Source organism: Podarcis muralis, chromosome 2 (assembly GCF_964188315.1).
Source record: "Podarcis muralis chromosome 2, rPodMur119.hap1.1, whole genome shotgun sequence".
Classification (NCBI taxonomy): Eukaryota; Metazoa; Chordata; class Lepidosauria; order Squamata; family Lacertidae; genus Podarcis; species Podarcis muralis.
The window spans coordinates 85,137,481-85,160,040 of NC_135656.1; the positions used below are offsets into that span (position 1 = coordinate 85,137,481).

General features: G+C 44.3%; 1 protein-coding gene across 4 annotated transcripts in view; it reads left to right on the plus strand.

Annotated features, from left to right (window-relative positions):
- PLXNA1 (plexin A1) overlaps positions 1–22,044 on the plus strand; it is a 293,792-nt gene extending 271,748 nt beyond the window's left edge. For 2 of the 4 annotated variants that reach the window (XM_028719204.2, XM_028719205.2), the window contains exons 24-32: positions 434–580; positions 841–1,000; positions 2,127–2,278; positions 3,507–3,603; positions 4,661–4,851; positions 7,761–7,930; positions 9,868–10,080; positions 13,780–13,930; positions 18,753–22,044. In XM_028719204.2, coding sequence (XP_028575037.2) covers positions 434–580; positions 841–1,000; positions 2,127–2,278; positions 3,507–3,603; positions 4,661–4,851; positions 7,761–7,930; positions 9,868–10,080; positions 13,780–13,930; positions 18,753–18,848 — 1,377 coding nt within the window. In that variant the 3' untranslated portion in view covers positions 18,849–22,044. The remainder of the gene's footprint in view (positions 1–433; positions 581–840; positions 1,001–2,126; positions 2,279–3,506; positions 3,604–4,660; positions 4,852–7,760; positions 7,931–9,867; positions 10,081–13,779; positions 13,931–18,752) is intronic. The other 2 variants (XM_028719206.2, XM_028719207.2) reach the window with 2 other exon arrangements.
- Positions 22,045–22,560: the final 516 nt, after the last annotated feature.

The following is a 22,560-nucleotide window of genomic DNA, read 5'->3' on the forward strand; positions in this document are numbered from 1 at the left end:
ATTTTGTTTGTGTGAAAAGCCAACTGAAACAATTGACTTGTATTTTGCAAAGAGTAGGATTTTTCTGATAAGATTTTCCAAAGAATGGCTTTTTTTGGCAAGATAGTGGTCAAAGGAGATACGATACGAAAGCAAATGGAGCAAGATCCAAAGGTATTAAACAACATACCGTAATCATTAGGCAAACTTCGATCTTACTACAACACTGGTCATTTCTGTGTATACATTTAAAGCATGTTCTCCAGGGTCCAGCAAATTATTATTATTATTATTATTATTATTATTATTATTATTACTACTACTACTACTACTACTACATGGAAGTAGTGTTTAATAAAATCAGCCTCCAATGCAAGTTTGATTTGGAAACAGCTGCTTATTTTAGGTATTTCAAGGGATGTTCTATCTAATGCCCTGTCCTCCTTCTCTTTAGGAGTGTGCAGGTGAACCTCTGTTCATGCTTTACTGTGCCATCAAACAGCAGATGGAGAAGGGACCCATTGATGCTATCACTGGAGAGGCTCGCTACTCCTTAAGTGAAGACAAGCTCATCCGTCAACAAATTGACTACAAAATGCTGGTTAGTGCAAGTGGGAGCCTGGTTTTCTGGAATCTGATCAGCAGGGTCAATGTTATTGGGGGGTAAGAAATTCCACTGCAAAATTTTGCATTCCCCAAAATTTCCAACCTAATGACTGGAAAAGGGGGTAAAGCTTCCAAGGCAGTTTGATGACTTCTCCTTCTCTTGCCCATTTCCCTCTGCATTCCCCCGATATGCAACCATAGTGCAATGTGGCAAATCCCATCATGCAAATATATTTACCTTTTTCTCTCATATAGACGCTGAACTGTGTGAACCCTGAGAATGAAAATGCTCCCGAGATCCCAGTCAAGGTTCTAAACTGTGACACCATCACACAAGTGAAGGAGAAGCTTTTGGATGCTGTGTATAAAGGAGTCCCTTACTCACAGAGACCTAAGGCAGGGGACATGGACCTGGGTAAGTTGCAGAGTTACAGATGTTTGCTTTGCAGTCAGTGTATACTAAAGGGTGGATTTACACAACCAGTTCATATTGCATTTGTACTTGCAGAGGTAGCTATGTTAGCTTCTTGCAGCAAAAGCAACAGTCTAGTGGAACTTTAAAGAGTAACATACTTATTTGGAGCATCAGCTTGCATTGATTTTGTCATATACAAAGGTCTCTAGTCCATGAAAGTGTATTCTACCAAAATAAAATCTATTAGTCTTTAAGGTGTCATCTGCTGCCAACCACTTTCCTCCCCACAGCCTTTTCCTAGCTGCCACTTTTCCCAAAGTTGGGCTCTGATATAGAAAGAGAGTCCATCAACTGCCTTGCAGGAAAGGCTGCATGAAGGTAAGTGGTTGGCAGGTGACTTAGCATCCTAGACCTGCTTGCATACATTTTAGCTTAGAAATCAGGCCTTTGCCATTGTCCAATGTAGTTTGAAACTTAGATGCCCTTCAATTTGCAAGCGAGGTCATCATTCAATCTCCTGCTGGGGAAAATGTTCTTAATGTGTACTTGCTGGTCCTAGCACAACATCAGATGCTGCACCATGGAATGTAAGAAGGAGCAAGTCTCAGCGCTGCATTCTGTACTTTAGTCTTCTAAATTCTGCATTTGTAAAGATTCCACACATAACATCCTGAAATTTAAGAAGAGCTATACATTTTCTCATTGACGCTTGTTGTGAATCACCTGAATAGATTGTTGGACCCAAAGTTTGGAAGCCAGTGTTTTCATTGGCTGAGACAGTAGTGCTCAGTCAGCATTGAAAATTTGAGATTCTCTGTAAGGGAAAATAAAAGGAAGACGGGTGAGCTGCAGATATTTCTGTTGCTTGGAGATTCACTGAACGGGGTCAAGCAGTAGGATGGTGCTGCTCAAGAACAGTGATATCCCATTTTTGCAAATGGAGTACAGACAGGAGAAAACGAGTCAGTTATTCTCCATCCAAATGTTTGGCCAGCCTCATCAGCATGGCTACTGGCAGCGCACAAGACAGCCAAGGGTTTAAAGTGGGGTGTGGCTTTTAAAAACTGTTTGTGCCACGCCTCACTCACATGCTCTCCATGCCTTTCGTTCTGTGATCTGTCCAAAGTGAGCACGATCCCCAGTGACCCCATGCCCTTCTCTTCCATCGGTGCAGAGTGGCGGCAGGGCAGGATGGCTCGGATAATTCTGCAAGATGAAGATGTCACGACAAAGATTGACAATGACTGGAAAAGGCTCAACACTCTCGCCCATTACCAGGTGTGGTGGTCTGCTGGCTTTAGCCGTAGAGGTGTGGCACAAGAAACTGTGTGGCACATCTAAGTGCAGGGTTCACTCAACTTTAGATGCTTCATGTGTACAGTGTGAGAGAAGGGCACTGCAGACAACCTCTGCATCTGATACGAGAGAAATGCATGATACACTCTGACTGTAATCCGGATATTGCGTAATGTAGATTAATGATCAGTCACAAACAGGACAGTTCCTGAGTATACTGCCAAACAATCTAGAGTGGTCTTTTAGTATATACCCTGATGGCACCCTTTTAGACATCTAAGGGGGTTGGCTCAGCCTTTCAGAAGGGATCCAGTTTGAAATGACATGGGTTGTGGGCCAGTGGGAACCACTCACTGCTTGCCTTTGCAGCTGCCCGCAGATAGTAGGCCACCTGGTCACTTGCCAGCTTTCTGCATTCACAGTCAGCCTTGCTGGGGCAAGGGACTGTCAAGTTTCCATCCTCTACACACCTAGCCCAACATGGCTTCTCAGAAAGGATTAAGGCAGGGGCAGGTAACCCTTTCTAGCCCAAGGTCCGCATTCCCTTCTGGACAACCTTGAGGGCATCAAGGGGAGGAGCAGAGGCAGAAGTGGGTGGAGCAATGAATGAAAATTTATCTTTGTACAGCAGGCTAGTTTCTACACACACACACACACACCCCTATCCTCCATACAGTCATGCAAAAACATGAAGGAAGGGTGCGCAGTAGGGTCAGTGAGGGGTGCGGCCTACTAGGCAGAATTATGAGAGCCAGAGTTCTGGAGGGCCATATTTGACCTTTAGGCCTCAGGTTCCCAACCCCTGAATTGAGGGGTAGTGTACAAGTGTGGGGGTATTTCCTCAAAGTGGGGCAGTTATTAGGACAATACCTAGCTAAATGTTTTAGAATGCAAGGAAGATAACATAAAAAAAGAGAAAATGTTAAAAAATGTAGAAAGTTAGAATTTCCCTCAGAGCAAATTAGGCTGAGGAGAGGGTAGAATGGGGGTGTTGACCTGCAAGTGTAATCAGACAACCTCAGCTTCCGTCTTTTCCCTGAGGCATGATGGTCCATTGGTCCATTGTATTGAACTGCCTTTGGGAACCCACTGACTAGGCAATTGCAATTTCAGCTTGTCTTAGTGTGAGGAGCTGTTGGGATGAGAGATGCATGATATGTGGATCTGAAAAGTCCATTCAAACTTTGTTTTGCTAATATTCTTGCTATAGGTGACAGATGGTTCCTCTGTGGCCCTGGTGCCCAAGCAGAATTCAGCTTACAACATTTCCAACTCCTCCACCTTCACCAAATCACTCAGCAGATATGGTAAGTGAGAAAACAGCCGTCATTGCTTGCTGTCTGGGATTCAGGAACAGTCTGGAGATTAGGAATCAGTCTTCCTGAAGCAAAGGCAGAGTAGAAAAGATGCAATATTGCAGCCAAAGCGGCTTTTTCTTAACCCCTTTCCAATGTCCCATGCATCAGTTTTGGAAGAGAAAATCACCCAAGCCCACCTCAGTGCTACTTATAGCAAACCTACCAACATTGCCACTTCAGAAATCCTTCTTCTGATTCTGTCTCATCCCTCTACCTGTTGACTCGTCATATCCTGTGTAATTACTTCTGCGAAACTTGTATTTTTCGTCAGGGTCTCTCAGTTAAAGTCCCTGGCAAGAATAAAGTTCCATGTTAGTTGATGAGGATAAGTAAGGTATCTATTGTGACACACCCTTAAGTTAGTACTTTGTTGCGGAAAGGGTGTGGTGGGGGGAGAACTACAGCTCTTTAACATTTGTTTAAGAAGTGTTTTGATTTGAGCAGAACTTCCTGTGCACAGCATTGGATACAACCCAGTGTGTTTGAAGAAAGAGATTCCTTTCATCTTCCCCCTTTAAAATGCAAAAGCAGCCAGTTAAAACTAGCAGAGCAGAAAAAGATGCCTGCCTGCCTGTCTGTCTGTCTGTCTAACCATATTTATAGCCTGCCGTTCCTCCTCAGAGATCCCAGGGGTCCTTCAGAAGTATCTTATATGATGTCTCATGCATTTGATAGAACATGTATTTGGGCAGGCTAGGACTGGAGAGAACCTGCCAACAGCATGAGCTGGCCTTAGGTTTTAGCAGCTTTCGCTCACTGCTTGCAGTTCCCCTGGCAGTAAAAAAAGAAAGAAAGAAAGAAGTCCAATGATTTCTTGGTTAATAGAACCACCCAGCCTATGAACTTTTGTTGCCTGGTTCTAAAGGGTAGCCCAACACGAATCATATACTCTTGGTGGTGTGACAGGCCTTGCTGCAAACCTAAGTGAGGTGGAGGGAGGACAGCTGAGGCTGGAAGGCAGCGAAGGAGGGAGAGGCGGTTCCCATTGCATGTGGTTTCCTCACAGAGAGTATGCTCCGGACAGCCAGCAGCCCTGACAGCCTTCGTTCCCGGACCCCCATGATCACTCCTGACCTGGAGAGCGGCACCAAGCTGTGGCACCTGGTGAAGAATCACGATCACATGGACCAGCGAGAAGGTGACCGTGGCAGCAAGATGGTCTCAGAAATCTACTTGACCCGCCTGCTAGCCACCAAGGTAAATCGGAAGGAAGGAAGGCTCTACCTAGATGTGTTCTAAAGTTTGAGTAGATGTTCAGACTGCCAAGTCACACACAGAATCTGGTGGGTCTTTCATCCTGCCATGCTGTCAAGTTTCTGCCCTCTTCAGTCTTGCTGTTATAAATCAGCAGAGAGTATATGGAGACAACTTATTATTCCATTTGCGATGCTTTCTGACCTCTCATCTGCTTAACACCAAACACTTAAGGGTTTAGAGTTCTCACTGCTGCAGTTGCATCGCAAGAGATTCTAATGATAATAGCACTGCAGCAGCAATTGAAATCCAAGGTTCTTTAGAGAAACTTATCCCTTCCCCACAAGCATACATTATCAGCCTCTGGGCCCATTATCACGAGATGGGTGATAGCCAATGCTTACTCTAGATGCCTTGCTGTCCCAGAGTGATCTGCTCCCTGCACATGCTAACGGCATATGTAACATTTTGCAAGAAGGGTGATGCACCTTTCTTGCCCAGCCCACTCATACATACCTAGCTCTAGTAAAACCAGCAAGCCAGCAAAACTAAACCAAACCACACTTATACACACCCAAAAATCAGAGGACATGAGCAGAAGTTCCCTACATTGGCTTCACCACTAGCTCTTGGGCTTCTGTGATAGCACTGCTGCTGTTGTCTTAGAATTTCTGTCTCTGTTCACCTGCTCCATTCCTTGAATTCCTTACACAACTTCTGACCGCAAGGAATAAGCAAAAAGATAGGAAAAGAGTGTGTTTTGGCTTGAGTGACAGATGATCAGGCAATCAGACAGACAAGCCAGTTTCAATCTTCAAGGTACTCCCTCCAGCCCAGCCCAGTGTCATGCTTTAAATACAAAGACAACCCCTAGATGGGATTTTTAAACCCCTTTCTTTATTTTTCCGGGCCACTGGTAATCCTAATCAGCCCACTTGGCCTGGTGATAGTCATGGGCCCAGGTTCTTCTGCCTCTCAATATGTGCAGAGGGACCTGGCTTCATTCTTTTAAACTCTTCACCTACCTATGGAGCATTTCTGGCCCCAGTTACATTTGGCCAAAAGGAAAAAGGGAAAAAACCCCAAACACCCAGCTGCAAAGACTAGTTTTGCATCCTAGCTGTTGACGAAGCAAAACTGAATCCCAGCCTCCGGTTGCTGCAATCACTGATTTCCCCTGTGCTCATTGTTCATATGCTTGATAGACGCCCTCATTTTATCAGCACTCTGCATCAGCAAAAGCCGAGGCAAGGGAGCTGTAAAAGTCCAATGGCTACTCACACTGTGTAATTGCTGCCCTGGTTTCTGATGTAAATCAAATGGTCAATAATATAAGATTTGTACAAAAGCAAACAAAAATAATATTGTCGAGTTCTGAGAACTGGAGAAAGCCACATTAATTGCAGGAGCTGGCATGCAAATGGCACAGCCGAATCTCTCTCTCTCCCTCTCTCCTACTTTATTCCCAGACCAAATAATAAATTGTAATAATCTACCATAGCTATTTATTTTCTCACTGGAGGTTGGCTGCTGTGTGTTGCTGCTCATCCTGAATCAAAAACATTCCTCCAAGAGCAGGTGGGGAACAGGCCAATTCCTGCAATTTTCAGAGGAGTGTGAAGGAATATTTTGGGGGGGGGGAACAAAATTTGCCAGAGTTCTCAATGCTGTAGCAAGCCACCAGCTGCCACATTTCTTTTCCCAAAATGCCCCCAATGTAAAGTGCATTCTGAGATAAAAATTAATAGTGGTGTCTGCCACAGACCACCTTGACAATCATCATTAGGATGGATTAGGTGGGTTGTCAGCTGGCTCAGCATGTGCCATCTAGCTTCAAACAGCCAAAGAAAACTAAAAAAAGATGAAAATGGGTGTGCTTTTCATGAAGCTTGTCATGGATTTCTATCATAGTCTTATGTGAAAAACTTAAGCTCAGCACTAATCACTGCTGCTTAACTCTGCAATTTCAACACAGTCCTGGGAGGTTCAGGTGTATTATACAGTAGAACCTTGGTTCTTGAACTTAATCCATTCCGTAAGTCTGTTCGACTCCCAAAACCGTTAAAAAACCAAGGCACAGCTTCTGATTGGCTACAGGAGCTTCCTGCACTCAAGCAGAAGTGGCGTCGGACATTCAGCTTCCGAGAAACCTTTGGAAACTGGAACACTTACTTCCGGGTTTTTGGCGTTCGGGAGCCAATTTGTTTGTCAACTAAGCTGTTTGAGAACCAAGGTACCACTGTAGCTTCATGTATTGAATGTATTTCATACTTCAGTAGCTATGTGTTTAGCTATCCTTGTAAGAACTTAAAACCTTCAGCAAGCCAAGTATAGCATTCCACTGAACATGAATGAACTTGTGGCTAACACACAGTGACCTGGAACTCTCAAAAGATCAGGGTTATAACCAGATTCCTTTCTCTGCTTATAAAATAAGTCTTACCATCAGAAGGGGATTTTTAAATTCAAGATTCATAAGTGACTGACACTGCAAACAAGTGCCCCCTAATGGATGGATACTAAGAGGATATCGTCTGGCGCCCCCATGGGAAAATGGTTGCACTCTATGACAGTCTGCTATGGCTAAGCCTACTTCTGAATTGCAGATGAAACACACATGGCAGAGTGCTTAGATTCCTTGCGTTTTACTATGCAAAACAGCCTTCCTTGATGCTTCAGTCTTACTAGTAGAGTAGGCCCAAGAACAGGTGTCACCTCATCTGCTTTGTCTATGGATGTTGTGAAGAGATGAGATCACTTCTGTAACACAGCCTGTACATTTCTGTGGCTTTCACTGGCAATGCCAGTGTCATTTCAGGGCATAACTTTTCTTCTTATAATGTCAATGGGATCTTTATGCCTCCCAAGCAGACTATGCCTTCATTCCATTGCCACCGTTTTTCTGCATCCAGGGAACCTTGCAGAAGTTTGTTGACGACCTCTTTGAGACCATATTCAGCACCGCCCACCGAGGGAGTGCCTTGCCTCTCGCCATCAAGTACATGTTTGATTTCCTGGATGAACAAGCTGATAAGCACCAGATCAATGACTACGATGTCAGGCACACTTGGAAGAGTAATTGGTAAGTAGGGCCCACAGCTTGGTTGTAGAACGCAAGCTGTGCATGCAGAAGGGAGTCTTCAGGTGGGGTGGTCTGCAACCCTGGAGAGCTCCTGCCACTCAGTGTAGAATCAGATACTATATGCAACTCTGGGCCTGCCTAATTCAGCCCTGCCCATTGCTGGCATGTGGCCTTTGGGGGAGTGGGCAACAAGGAAATGTAGCCTTTGGGATTGAAAGGATTCCCAACCTTGGTGTAGACAATGCTGCGCTATTGGAAAATGAATGTACAGTGGCACCTCCGGTTACGGACGGGATCCATTCCGGAGGCCTGGCAGTATCCTGAAAAGTCCGTAAAATGGAAGCGCCCTTCTACGCACGCACGCGGCGTGATTGAGTGCTTATGTGCATGCACACGGTGAAACCCGCAAGTATACACTTCCGGGTTTACCGTGTTCGCAACCTGAGGATTACGTATCCAGAGGGATACGTAAACCGAGGTAGCACTGTACTTAAATCCCACTTTTTCCTAGGGTAGGTGAAGCCTCCAATATGCATTCAAACAGTTTCTGCTAGATCACTTTCTGCTGGCCTATCAAAGCCAGTGCAAGGGAGTTGGGCACACTGCCCTGGATCAGTGCAAATTGAATGTAAGCTTATATAACCATCATAGCTAAAGATTGGAGCAAACTTCACCATCATAATTAGTTAAAAATACGGTAGGAAAGTTAGCACCAGCAGCATGCATAGCACTAGAGAGCCAAATTCCGACTTCCTATCCATTTATACTAGAGCACAGGGGGATTTGGGTGCTCAGCGAGTGGTGAGATGCGACAAGGTTTTATGTCTCCCCACTGCGTTCTTCCCTTCTGCCGATTTCATCTCTCAGATCCTCTTAACCATTTCAGGGGACAAGAACATACACTCTCATCTCTGGCATTTGTTAAATGGAAGTCCAAATTGCTTTTGTATAGTTCAGTAACTGTCAGTAATTAGCCGGGCTGAAAAAGAAACATTTTTAAATGGCGATATGAGAGCATGGAAACGCTTGGAACTGATTTATCGCTGTGCTTTCTGTAATAAAGGAAGCGTCGGTGTGTTGGGAGGGGAGAGGAGGGAGAGAGGGAAGAATCCCAATGATGCCTGGTTTCCAATTCAACAGAGTCCAGGGAGGCAGGTCCCTGCATACTAATGGCCATGCTTATTCCAGGGTGATAATTCAATGTGCAGAGTTCATTTCTTGAGATCATTTCCTGAAATTTAAATGTGCATGTGTGCCTAGCACTCACATGATAAGAATACTGTGGAGCCAAACATTTGGTGTTTGAGTCAAATGTATTCATGGGAACCTGTGCCTGAGGTGGTATACCTGTGTGCCTGGGCTATACCACATCAGACTGCAGCTGAGGGTCCAGATCATGGAATACTGTTCCATGCACACACAAAAATAATTCCATATAGAAAATGAGATGCCAGGGAGAATGAATTTGGATTAGCCTTCTCCCTTTCTATGTGTAGGAATCTCTCCTAGCTAGAACTAGGCTCAGAAGCTGTGAGGAATTACGAGAGGGGGTATCCCCAGAAATCTCAGTGTGTCGGCAGGGGTCTGAAACTTGGTTCTCTCTCAGAGAGAGATTGCTTGAGCTTCCCCAGCAGCTGTGAATTTCAGGGGAAAGGAAATAGGAGTCACTCAGCTGTACAGCATGGATTTTGAAGACCCAGTCAAGAGAAACATGAATTCTGGGTTGGGATGGGTCTGGAGCAAGTGGCAAAAAGGGCCAGAAGAGCTAGCAAGCCACATTTCCAAATCACTACTATCTATGGCGATTAAGAGAGAATATCTGCCCTGTTTTCTGGGATCCTGACTAGCCAAAGGTTATTGCCAGCCAGGGTCCTGTTTTTAGTTACCAAATAATGTGTTTCCCCAGCCTGACTTTCCTCCTTTCTTTTCCTTTGCAGTCTACCTCTGCGCTTTTGGGTGAATGTGATTAAGAACCCCCAGTTTGTGTTTGACATTCACAAGAACAGTATTACTGATGCCTGCCTATCAGTGGTGGCTCAGACATTCATGGACTCCTGCTCAACTTCTGAGCACAAGCTAGGGAAAGACTCTCCCTCCAATAAACTACTGTACGCCAAGGACATCCCCAACTATAAGAGCTGGGTAGAAAGGTGAGTGGCTTCAACCATGGGGAGGTGGCCTTGCAAGATGCAGCTGTGTAAGAAGAGTTGCTTTTGTAATGTGTGCTCTGAATGGCTGGAGAGCCTGGCAGACCTGCACATGTGTATGAAAGAACCTCCCGGGACTGGAGGGTGAAGAAATCTTCCTAGCCAATTGGAAAAGACAGGTTGGTTGGTTTTTCAAAGCGAGGACAATTGCTCTCAGTCCCCAATGACTAATAAATAAAGCACATTGGGGGGAATGGGGGAATAACGGAGGCAGCCGTTTGTAATGAAACTGCTGCCAGTGTGATACGTAGGGAAAGGAGCAGAGCAAAATCTCAAGCCAAAGGAGCTTGCAATCCTAATTAATTTTTTTTAAAGTGCAAGCATGTCATATTGGGTAAGATGAAGGCAGGTTTTGCAGTTCATAGATTTTACCAAGAAGGTTCTGGTTCACTTTTCCAGGCACGTTTGTCTTGTTAACAAATTCTTTTCCCTGCCCCACAAAAAGTTTTCCTACTGAAAATGAGTTACAAAAGAAGAAAGAGTGGAATTCACTGGAGGTACTCAATTTTGTGAAAGACCTGTCTGTTGCTACCATCACCACCATATTGATATACCAAGCAAAACCATGACATTTTTCTACCCCAGCTGACAAAGGGGGGAAACTGACAGAGAAACATGCTGTGAAAATGGGGTTGAAGCCTTAGTTCTTCCCAAAAGGCTGTTTGCAGCACGAGAAGCAGTTTCCTTGAGCTCATAGGTCCCCATGGAAAATGTGTAAGAAATGAACGGGACACTGTTAAGTAGGTTTGCTCAAAGAAGCTCCTTCCTCCTTTTTTGCTGGACGCTGCACTTCACTTAAAAAAGAAGTTCTAGCAGCATTTTAATTTCCCCAGACCTGTTGTTCTTCACAGCATGTCTAGAGGATTTGGGGTGGTAGTGTGGAGTTGTCAATTTGTCTATAAGTTTCCTGGGGACCTGAGGAGTGAGTGTAGTGACTTCACCTTTCTGGGCCAGTTGTGATGTGGATGGATGGAAGATGTCTTAGCTTAAGAAAGATGAAAAGGAAGCTTACAGGTATGATGCATTGAATTGAGCATCCTCAGCAGCTGCAAGGAAGGGTCCAGCACTGCTTGAAGCAGTGAACCCCACGGCCACTTTGAGAAGATGAGGGGAAATCCTTGTCACTGGTGTCTCCAGATGTCTGCCTCCTTTGCACTCCAAATGTATCTGTGGTTTTGGGTAGGAAAGTGCCCTTGTAAGCACCTTAACATCATCCCTTGGCAGAGATTGTGGCCAAAGGATAGGGGAGGCCTTTGATCTTCACCTCCCAGAGGCAATATGTTGCCATTTGCTCCTGATCAGATGCCTGACACAGCATTGCTCCACTTTTGTTGGTTTCTTGAGGATGCAACGATGTTCTTCAATTATCCCAGCTGCGCCACAGCTTTTAATTCAAACTATATTAATGCTTCATATTTCTGATTGAGAAAGGCAAAGGACATTGCATTCAGAATTATTTCTACTTATTCATACTACTATGTGACAAATACATAGGCAGAAACTTTTGACTGCCATCATGCACAGTGGTCCCCTTTCTCTTCTGTGCCTCTGTATCAAAGTGAGAGCAATTTGGTCAAATTTCTAATAAATATAATAAAAAATAATTTTAAAGGTACATACACCAGAAATTTCCCCCCTCCACTGCTCACCTGCTCCACAGAGCCCACCTCAGAGAAGCGCCCATCCCAGGTGTGCTGTTCAATTTCTGTCTGCAACGACAGAGCAAAGCCCAACAGAGTTTTTTGGAATTGCATAGAGCCCTCCATAGCAAGCAGCTGCTTCACTACCAGCTGTTACTGCCAAGAACTGCATCAACAAATATCCCTCCCCTCAGTTTATATCCATGTTGCCTCCATGTTCCCAAGGATATATGCATCAAGCATAGATGATTATATCTGGGGGGAGTGGGGGATAATATCTGGTTGATGGGCTGGATCCTGAGCTCCCCTATTCCCCTCAGGCCATTTTGACAGGTGGGTAAGGGTGTCGGCCTGTTAGTTACCTGACATCACCATGACATCAGCTGAATGTACGTCAGAGGAAAGACCCAGGCGTGCAGTCTAAGTGTGCTGCGGATTCTTTCCTTTCTCCCTTCTCGGCCTAGCTTGATCTGAAGCAAAGCAGCAAAGGAAGATTCCTGCCAAAAGCAATAATTGGCTGCACTGCAGAGTACAGATGACTTGCTGTTGCCTCTGATAAGTGCTGACAGCAAGCCTTACTTGCCAAGGAAGTATTCAAAAGCACACTTTACGGTTCCTGATTGTTCCTTTGCAGCCATGTCAGGTGTGTGGGAGGTGGCTATGGTTTGAGGGAAATAGGACTCCTGACTGGCCTAACTTGATTCCCCTCAACTGATGAAAAATTTCATTTTTTATTGTGTTCTCCTTCCATGGACTCAGGACAGCATGAATGGTTCTTCCTTCCTCTACCTTTTTAAACTTCAAAACAGTCCTGTGAAACACTAATCCACCCACACATTAATATTGTCAGTGGAGAGACCTCTGACTTGCCCACCTCTGAGAGCTCTTGTGTTGGCAGGCTCAAGGGAAAGGGCCTTTATTGTGGTAGCTGGCAGGTGTCCATTGGCCCTCATGGTTACAGGTGTTTAAAGAAAGCCTTAAAGACCTATTTGTTTTCACTGGCTTTTGCTTGTGTTGTTTGCTATAGCTGTTTCATAGTATTCCTGATGGTTCTGGATTGCACTTGGTATTGGATTTAGCTGGAGAGGTTTTTTTTCATTCCTGCTGATTTTTAATATTGTGATTGCATTGCATTTTAACTTGCATGTTCCAATGAGTAGACAATAGACCTTAAAAGGTGCTGTACAAATCCTTTTTTAAAATGAAGTGATTATACGGCTGAGAAAGAGGGAGAGAGCTGGCCAGGGCTGAGTAACTGAAACCTGGTCTTTCTGGTCCTAATCTAGAAGTCTATCCATTATACCACACTAGTTCTCACTAAGGTATCATTGTGGATTCTCTATTATGCTGTTATGGTGGCATTGGCAATGGCTTGTCTGTGGACAGCCTTGTGTATCTTTCCCAGCTGTCTGCTGTTGACTGAATATTCACTCTATATCTGTCTTTGATGCTTACAAGGTCTGGGCATTCCTCTGATCCCTCCAAATACCCATTTTACATGCTCCTAACACTTCCTAATTTGCCACAAACTCAACTGATTACCATGAACTTCTCAACTAACCAACCTATTGTGGTTGAAGTTACACAAAGGTTTTCTGTACTCCAGTAGCGGTCTGCTTTCAGTTTATTGATGGGTGGATTGAATTTCCTCCATAAGGAGCCCTGTTGTCACAGTGTGACTGTGCAATAGGAAATCCGAAGGAGCATGAGACTCTTAATCTCAAGCCCCATGTTGGGCAAAAGATTCCTGCATTGCAGGGGGTTGGACTAGATGACCCTTGTGGTCTCTTCCAGCTCTACAATTCTGAGATTCTATGAGTCATTTGGCACAGGAGTAGAAAACTGTTTAATTTGCTTCGCATAGTATACTGTACTCAGTTGTTTCAGTTTAATATTTTGCTTTGTTACAACAAATCACTTGTTCTCCTTCTGGATGTCCCTAGATTTGTCTTCAGAAAAGGTTTTCCTTCTGACTTTCTGTCTCTCCTGCTCCCTGCTATAGATATTATGCAGATATTGCTAAAATGCCAGCAATCAGCGACCAAGACATGAGCGCCTACCTGGCAGAGCAGTCCCGGTTACACCTGAGCCAGTTCAACAGTATGAGCGCGCTGCATGAGATCTACTCATATATCACCAAGTACAAGGATGAGGTAAGGGGAAGCAGTAGGGGAGGATCAGTGGGAGGGAGAGGAGTTGATGACCTCTTTCCATAAGGCTGGTCTGCTCTGTATACCCACCAACCTCTTCTGAGGCCTCTCTGCCCTGCAAACTAGACTTGCTTATTTATTTTGGAGCTCAGATTTTTTTTGGGGGGGGGGTTAAAAGCTGACTGGCGGTGGAGTACATGAAACTGTGGCTGGAGTACGGATAAACCTCCACACTCCAGCCCACTCCTTTTCCTCCATTGAAGCCCCTTAACCCCCTGTGTTAGTGCTCCAAGGTGGGAACACTGTGCTTCTCTTGTGATGTGCAGCTTTGTCCTCAGGTGTTCCTGTCAGGATCCAGCAGGCTATTATATACTCATGTTTCCACCTTTCTTCCCCGTTCCTCCCCTCTTCCCCCGTGCAACTGTCCAAACTGCTCAAGGTAAACAAACAAATAGGCCAACTTTAACCTTCATCCCCCCCCACCAGGAAAGAAATAATAATAATAATAATAATAATAATAATAATAATAATAATAATAATAATAAAATAAAAGGTAAGCATCACAACAGTGTTAGCAAATATATAGCAGGTAAATACAAAAGAGGGGACTAAATCACACAGTGGGAAAGCATATAATTAATTAATTAAACAAATAAAGTAACAAAAGAAAAGAGAGAAAATCCCGCTTGCCCTTTGCCATTCAATCACCAACTTAAACTACAGGAACATGCAGAAGTACAGCAGAGGAGAACACTCTCTTAGCATGTCACTTGACTGTTTTCAGTTATCCCTATGCTGGGTAGTCTCCAATGGTATCCTAATTTGCAATCCCAGGAGTTGGGGGGGGGGCATGTTTGCCATGAAGTCACTTCAGCCAGCCTCTTAAGTTTTAAGGAGTGGTTAAAAGCCCATCTGCCGTAATTGGTATAAACTCCATAAAGTACTTTTCTGTGAACACATTCCCTGCAATCCTTTATTAAAGCAATAAAATATATAACACTAATAAAAATATATGTAATAGGATCACATGGATTTTATTGCCCGGCTGAACGACAATGAGACCTGGGGGAGTGGGGGGGGGGAATAGTGGCTTGTGTGAAGCAATAAAAGCCTTTGTACAAGAGTTTGCCAAACTACTCTGGGCAAGGAGGTTCTTCCAAGAGCTGGTGAGTGGCCCCACAGTTTCTTACGTTCATAAGTGGATAGAAGGTGGGGAGAGAGAGAGGGAGTTATCGTGGGAAGGGGCAAAGGTTGCAACACAAAGAGGTGGATCTAACCGACTGCATTAATGAAGAATTAGATAGGGTGCAAGGCATTTGGAAAGCAGGTTGAGGCTTAAGTTACTGCAGCTCAGTAGAACAGGCATAAACAACCATATCAGTTGTCTTGTCTGTCTCAAGCCATGAAGTAGTTGTTTGCACACTAAAGAAATTGACAAAGCATTATTTCTGAGTGACAGCAGATTAGTGCTGGGCAGCTGGACTCAATGCTGCCTGTCAGCGAAAACTGAACAATAATGTAGTTGTGGTTGTTCCTTCGTACACAAGATCCACGTGTGGCCACCTGCCTGGTGCAGAAGATACATACATGTTTCATGAGCAGAGACTTAGGGTTGCTTTGGATATTCTCTACATTTCCATTGCAGAGTTCCTGCCAAGATGGGATGTTGTGCTGGTGTTCTGCCCTCCAGCCCAGCTCCCTCTTCTGCAACCTGCTTTCAGCAGAGGTTGGATGGCCATCTCTCATGGATGCTTGAGATTCCTGCATTGCAGGGGATTGGCCTAGATGACCCTCAGGGGGGTCCCTTCCAACTCTGCAATTCTATGATTCTAAGGGCTTCAAAGCTATGGAGCACATTTGCTGAGACAGCAAAAGGTGCTTCCTAACAAGGAGGAGACTGGCAGACCCTTTGCCTTTCCAGTTGTCTGGAACAGGAGAGCTGTGTGTGTATGAAATGACACACAGAGTCTCGTTATTGCTTTTTTTCTTTGCATATTAAACTGTAAGCAGTTTTTTTATTTTACAATACCTTGATTTAAATTTGAAAAGTTGCTGTGGCCTCAGGCGCAGACCTCCCTGTTGTAAGCCAAGAATCCCTACAGCAGGTCTTTCCTGTATGAGTAGGCACGAGTATCTACTTCTAGGCAATAAGGATGGTCCCCATACTAGGAAATAGCTAACACTAACAGTGCCTTAGCAGCCTGCACAGTTGCAGGGCTTCTTAGCAAGATCCTAGCCATCTGCCTTAGACCAAAATCCACCGCAAAGCTGAAACCAGAGGTGACCCCCCTCCTCCAGCTGTTCCTAGAGACATTTTCATAGCAACTGCCTGCCCCGGGGCTGGTCTCCAGCTCCCAACATTCCCTTTCATTAGTATTACAAATAAGCAAGGCCTTAAAAGCAGAAATCAATAACAAGGCAAGCGCTACGTGTTTGGAAAGCGTGATCTTAATGAGCTGAATGCAGGGTGAGTTGCCATTCCTTGTCTTTCCCAGTTAACCGCTGCCTGGCATCTGCTGGATGTGCATCCATAGCCCGCTCTAAAAGCACTGCTTGTGTGTTCACAGCTCCCAGGAACTTCTTTTATTATTTGTAATGGGATTAATAAATAGCAGCTGTTCCCTTTGTTTGTTTTCATTCATTAAACAATTACATGCAGCCCGATTGCACCCTCTTTGATGTGAAATGGGAGAGAATAATTTTTCCTGTTGTTCAGTGCTATAATATGCTGTCATTGGCACTGAATGAAAATCATAATTAATTTTCATTTGGGTTTTTGCATCTTCCTAATCACGGTGGTCCCAGCTCCTTAAAACAGGTGACAGACATGCATCTCCCGCACTCTTCTTATGCTCCCTGTAGTTTTCCTCTTTACTGTGCTGCTCCCAGAAGGGCAACACAATAACAGAAGATCAAACAAATACAAAGCAGGTTGTAAATCTTTCAGAATGTAGTGAGTCTTTCTTGAATCAAGAGAGAAAGGGATTCACGAACCATGAATAGAACTCCTGTTCCTAGTCACTCAATAGCTCCAGTACCCTTAATAATTTCATCTTTTTTATTTCTGCCAGATTAACGTGTCATTTGCATTCAGAGCTTGGCCACCTAGAAATCACTGTGATTGGCGTTTTCTGTGTGCAGGTCTTGGTTATCCCCATGCAGAATTGCAGCAGGCTCAGTTTTTGTACTGAGGAGGTGGTGGAATCACATTTCCTATGGGAAGCTAACAGTAGTTATCCTCCCCTAGGGAATGAAGTTGAGCTGCTTTACCCTCTTTTCCAACTCTTAGGATTCTTCATGCATTCGCTAACTATGTGGCAAATCACCTTCATATAATCTGCACTGAGCTTTTAAGTGTTTCATCATCCGCAAGGTCCTGAGCTGCAGCGCTGTGTACTCTCCACAGCACGTTCTGCACGTTTAGCGCTGGAGACCTGTAGGGCGCCACAGCTGCTCTTAATCAAAAGGAGCTGATTTCCATATTAAGGAATTACCTGTAGGGCTTGTGATGGACCTTTCCTGCCTCCTAATAGTCAGTCTATTAATTATACAAGAGTTTATTTCCAATTATGCAGCCAATGAAATGGTTAATCAAGTCCCCTTTGATGGATGCTTTGACATTTAATTGGAAAGAGAAATCCACCTTGCACTCACAACAAACTTAGCCACTATAATGGGATTTCTGATGGGTTTGCATTTTAATCATCTGTTCTTTATCTGGCAGAGCAATTTAAAGGGCGTGGGACTTGGCTCAATGGACTCCTGATGATGGGCACCTCTCTCTCCTTTTTGTAGAAAAATCCCACCATCCCCTCACTATCTCAGCCCCTTTCACTAGCTGCTTTCCTGCCAAATCCCATCCTCCCCCCCTCAGAATCCAAAGCCCTGTTCACAACATCCCTGATTATCTCTCAGGTCATATAGTCTGAGTGCCTGAAGATGCAGAGTTTTTCAAGATTTCCTGGATTACATCCAAAGACTGATCTAGTGATTCTCATCTGATTGTGAGAACAGAACTAGAAAGTGGACTAGGTTTAGTTATTACATAATTAAAGATGCCGATTTCATAAATGTCCCCAGTGTTTCCTTGTCCCCAGGACCATCAGAAAAGTCCCAGATCATGCCATTGCGGGAGAGTTCTCCTATACTCTGAATTAAGAAGGGCTGAGCAACCTGTGGCCCCCCAGATATTACTGGACTACCAGGTTTCTGCAGGGGAAGTATTGGGCCACCTGTCAATATCCCTTGCTCTGGTTGCCGGACATCATATGTGTGAGGAGTCCTAGGAGATCTGCAAAAGTATTTTTGCAGATCTGCTGCTAGCCAGACTCCATACATGCTTCCTGCAAAATACAGGAAGGAAGATAGATGGGCAATTAAGCATTGTCTTCAATGTGCTCTCTGAGTCTTTTGTCTCTTTCTCATACACTCACATGGGAGTGGGAGAAAAGGACAGCCACTTCAGCTCACTAGCCACGCTAGACAGCTGTAACCTTGTTGCAGGGTGATTGGGGATAGTGTGTGGCAGGCTGCAACCCTGGCATGATGGCGATTGCTCCTCCTTGCTCAGCCGCTAGAATGGGACAACACACTTGCTGATGCACTGTTGAGTTGCTGCCATTTTTAGCAGCCTCTCCTAGTTGTGACGGTCAAGAGAATGGCCGTCCCATATTTCTTCATCATTAAAAGAGGGGTTTTGGAGTGTTTGGTGGGGAATCTCTCCTGGCTTTTCTTTCTAGACTACCACTGGTGTGAAGCATGTTTCAAATTACCCCAGAGTCTTCCTTTACTAATGATTTCATCTACACGTCTTTCCCCTTGCCAGATTTTAGCTGCTTTAGAGAAGGACGAACAGGCCCGAAGGCAACGGCTGCGGAGTAAGTTGGAGCAGGCAATTGACACAATGGCCCTAAGTAGCTGAAAAGGTCGAGATGGTGCTGCAGACTTCCCTGGCAGTGGACTCTTAAGGGAGAGAGAGAGCGGCAAGTGAGTCGCGGCAGCAAGAAAGCAATCAAGGAATACATTGGGGCCTGGCACCAAACAATGCACAGAATCTGCTGCGTCTCAGAACACTTTACACACAACGAACAGCAAAACAACAACGTAAGACCTCCGTTCTCAAAAGCAAACGGAGCCTATCTTAAAGACCTTTTGGAAGGAGCGACGTAGCAAAGAACCTGAAGGACCCCAGGAGATGTGCATGGAGGGCCAGTGAGACAAATCCCTGCTCAGCTGCCACTGCCTCCCTTCTCCGGCTCCCACCAAGGCCTGCTCCAGATTTGGCGATGGAAGGTTGGGGACTGCACTAACGTCTAGGACAACCTTTTTACATTATGGTTTTTTCCCCCATGGCAGGCGGTTTGGTAGGCTTATAATTCCCCGCCCCTTCTCCCTGTACTTCCTTCCTTTCCCGCCTGGCCTGGACAGCTCCACTCTCTCCCTTCTCTTCCATACTCTCTGGCCTTCTTCCTCCAGTGTTAACTGCTATATTTGCACAATTTCCACAAGCTAGGTTTTGTTTTTGTTTTGTTTTTGAAAAAGATTTAAAATATATGAGTGTGGGGAGGTTCTAAATTTTAAACAAAACATTGCAGGATTTTTTTTTTAATTTTTGTTTCAACAAAAAGAAAGGAGCATTGCTTGCTTGGGATAGAAGTGGGGGTGCGTGGAGTCCAAGAGAAGAGCCCCTCTATCTTTGATTCTTCCTGCACTTTGTCCTGTGCCATATTTTATTTATTTTAATAACATTTAGCACAGGCCAAATTGATGCTCTTGTTTTGAATGCTGCTTATGCGGGTGCCGAAGGTTTAAGGTACCCAGAGGGCAAGGAACTTGCAAAAAGGAGGGTGGGCCATGCATGGCAAACCCCTGCAGAGAGATCTTTTCATGAATTACTTTGTGGAAAGTGGCACACTTTTGAGAAAAGTCCCTGCTTTGACTTTTTATAAATTAAGACAGGGCTAGCTGTTTGTAAGCGGAGTTTAGCAACTTTCAAAAGTTCTCATTGCCCCACCCGCCCCAGAGTAGCCCACCCCCAGCTGCCCTCATCTGTACATTTCCCACTCATGGGGCATTTAGACAGAGGGGCACTGCCACGTATTGCCACTGCATAGGCACAGTGAATGGGGGTGGCTGTTTGAACCAACTCTCAGTATTTCCCTCTTCCGTTGTAGAGGAAAGGCATCTTAGTAACAGATGCAGTCAGACTTGGTAGGGTCTGGGTCATGCGGGAAGCCTATGAGTAGATGCTTCTTCTGTGTTCTCTCCATTTCTGACAGACCATGGCAACACCGGGTCTATTCAGAGAAATCATGCTAAGAGATGAGGAACATGGAGCTGCAGTTTAGCACTGACAGAAACATTATATTTAAGTGGGGTGCCCCTTTAGTTTTTTCAGGTGTGTAAGTGTGTACACGCACCACTTTAGAATATTTTATTTATTCCTCATCCCAGTTTCTTCAGCAAAATGCAGAGCTTCTCTTTTTGTTTTGGTAGCAATGAAGACCCAAACTCCCAACAGTCTTGTAATTCCCCTCTGTTGGGATAAGCAGCTGCACCAGCGGATTTGGTTCTGGTTAGGCCAATTAGAAGAGGGTGAGAGAGTGCAGATAAGAAATGAGTTTTGTGGAATTGTAGAGTTGGAAGGGACTCCAAGTGCCATCTAGTCCAACGCACTTCATTATTACTTAATTATTACATTATTACTTTTGTGCAGGAATCATTAGATCATGTGTGATAGTCTCCATAGCTTGCTTTGGCTATGGACTGCTCCAGAGAGCAGGGAATAATGATCTTAGTGGGGAGAGCAGAGCATTCATTCATTCCAATCTGATGTTAGCATTACGAGAGGGGTAATTCCTGCAACTGAGTTCTGCTTTCTATTCTCTGCTACTTGGTTCAACCCAAAGTCTGCCTCCTCTTTCCTCTATGCACCTGGTTCCTGGCTGGCTTTGGGCTTCTCCTGGTTAGCAAACTGCAGTGTAGGAGGCCAGAAGGAACAGGTGTCCATATTGGGCCAGAGCAGAGAGGTCTGCAGAAGAAGACCCAGGTGCCGTTAGTTACTGCCATGTTGTCCAGGTTGTGACCAGGTATTTCCAGTCCAATTCAAGGCAAAGGCTCCCGTGTTGCTGCCATGGTGTTTCCCAAGACATCCAGCACTGTTTGGAGGAGATGTTGTATGTACCTTCGTTTTGTGTCTGCTCACTCCTTGAGAGTCAGAAGGTGTCCTCATTTTCAAACTGAAACAACTCCCATCCCTGGAATTCAGTAGCTCCATTTTTGAAATGTGAATTATATGCTATCGGAAAGGAGAATTTTACTTATTAGTTAGGTTTGCAAATTTAGGAGGCAACTGTTTATTCTGCATCCCACCACCCCTGCATTATTCTCATTCTACACCTAAAGAGCAATGAAGCTATGTGAGTGTAGGCAAGAAAGACTGTCCCTAGTTGAACTAGGGTTTGGGTCTATGGCCTACAAAGTGCATGTTGGCACTCCATAATTTTAATTTCACACTGGCCTGGATGTCTTGTACCAAAGGGCAGTTAATCAATTCACTGAAATAAATAATTTTTAAAAAAATAATAAAATAACAATCCTGCACACTGAGCAAAGCATTTCTGAAGGTCCTGAAATGCCCATTGGGTCTGAGTTTTCTGGTCCAACCCTAACAAAGAACCAATACATCCCATATCCAGCCTAAACCACAGTATGTGAGAGAAACAAGCTCCTGAACTCTTGCTAAAATCTGTTTCCCTTTGCTCCTCTCTTTTTCATTATCTCTACATCATTCCATTCACTGTTCTGACCCTAAGAATTTTAATCCCCTCGATTCAGTTCCTGACAAATGTAATGCCTTTAATTATCTTTAAAAGTTTACCAGTGTGATGAAGCCACTGCCCTAATTCAACTCAGGTGACCAAACCCACCAAATTTTCAGCCTTCACCCACCCACCCACCCAGTACCAATAAACTCAGTTGCTATCTCAAGTCTAGGTTGAAGTTGAGAGAGAGGCTATTGCAGAACATACCAAGCCTGATCCTACCCATTCCCTGAGAGTGCAAATAAGGGGAGGAGAGGGGATGTAATGAAGTTTTTAATTAAAATTTAAAATGTGTGTGTGTGCGTGTGTATATATATATATGTTGTTACAATCTAATTCTTGTGCCCCAGTGGGGCACTGTATAGTTAACAGAAAGAGCTCAAACCAGTATCACATACGGTTTTTACACAACCAGTGGAAAATACCAAATGGATAAAATTTCAAACATTTCTCATCAAGCAGAACAATCATTTGAAGCCTATATACATCTCAGATTGCTTTGTAATTTTGTTTTTATCCTTTTTAATTATTTTTAATTAAAGAGGAGGAAGAGAAGAAGACAAGACGACAATAAAAATATAATGGAAAAACACCTAGGGATTCGTGAGATCTCTCTGGATCCATAGGACCTGTGGGCTGTTGCATGACTGTGCTAGAGTTTAGTCTGAGTTGAACTTTTTTTAAAAGAAAAAAAATGCAAGTGTTGAATACTAGAGGTTTGTTTAGACCTTTTTATTTTTGAAATTTTGGAATTAATTTGCCACTTCTTGTATAAGAAAAAAAAAAGAATTAACTGTTTATTTCTGGAAA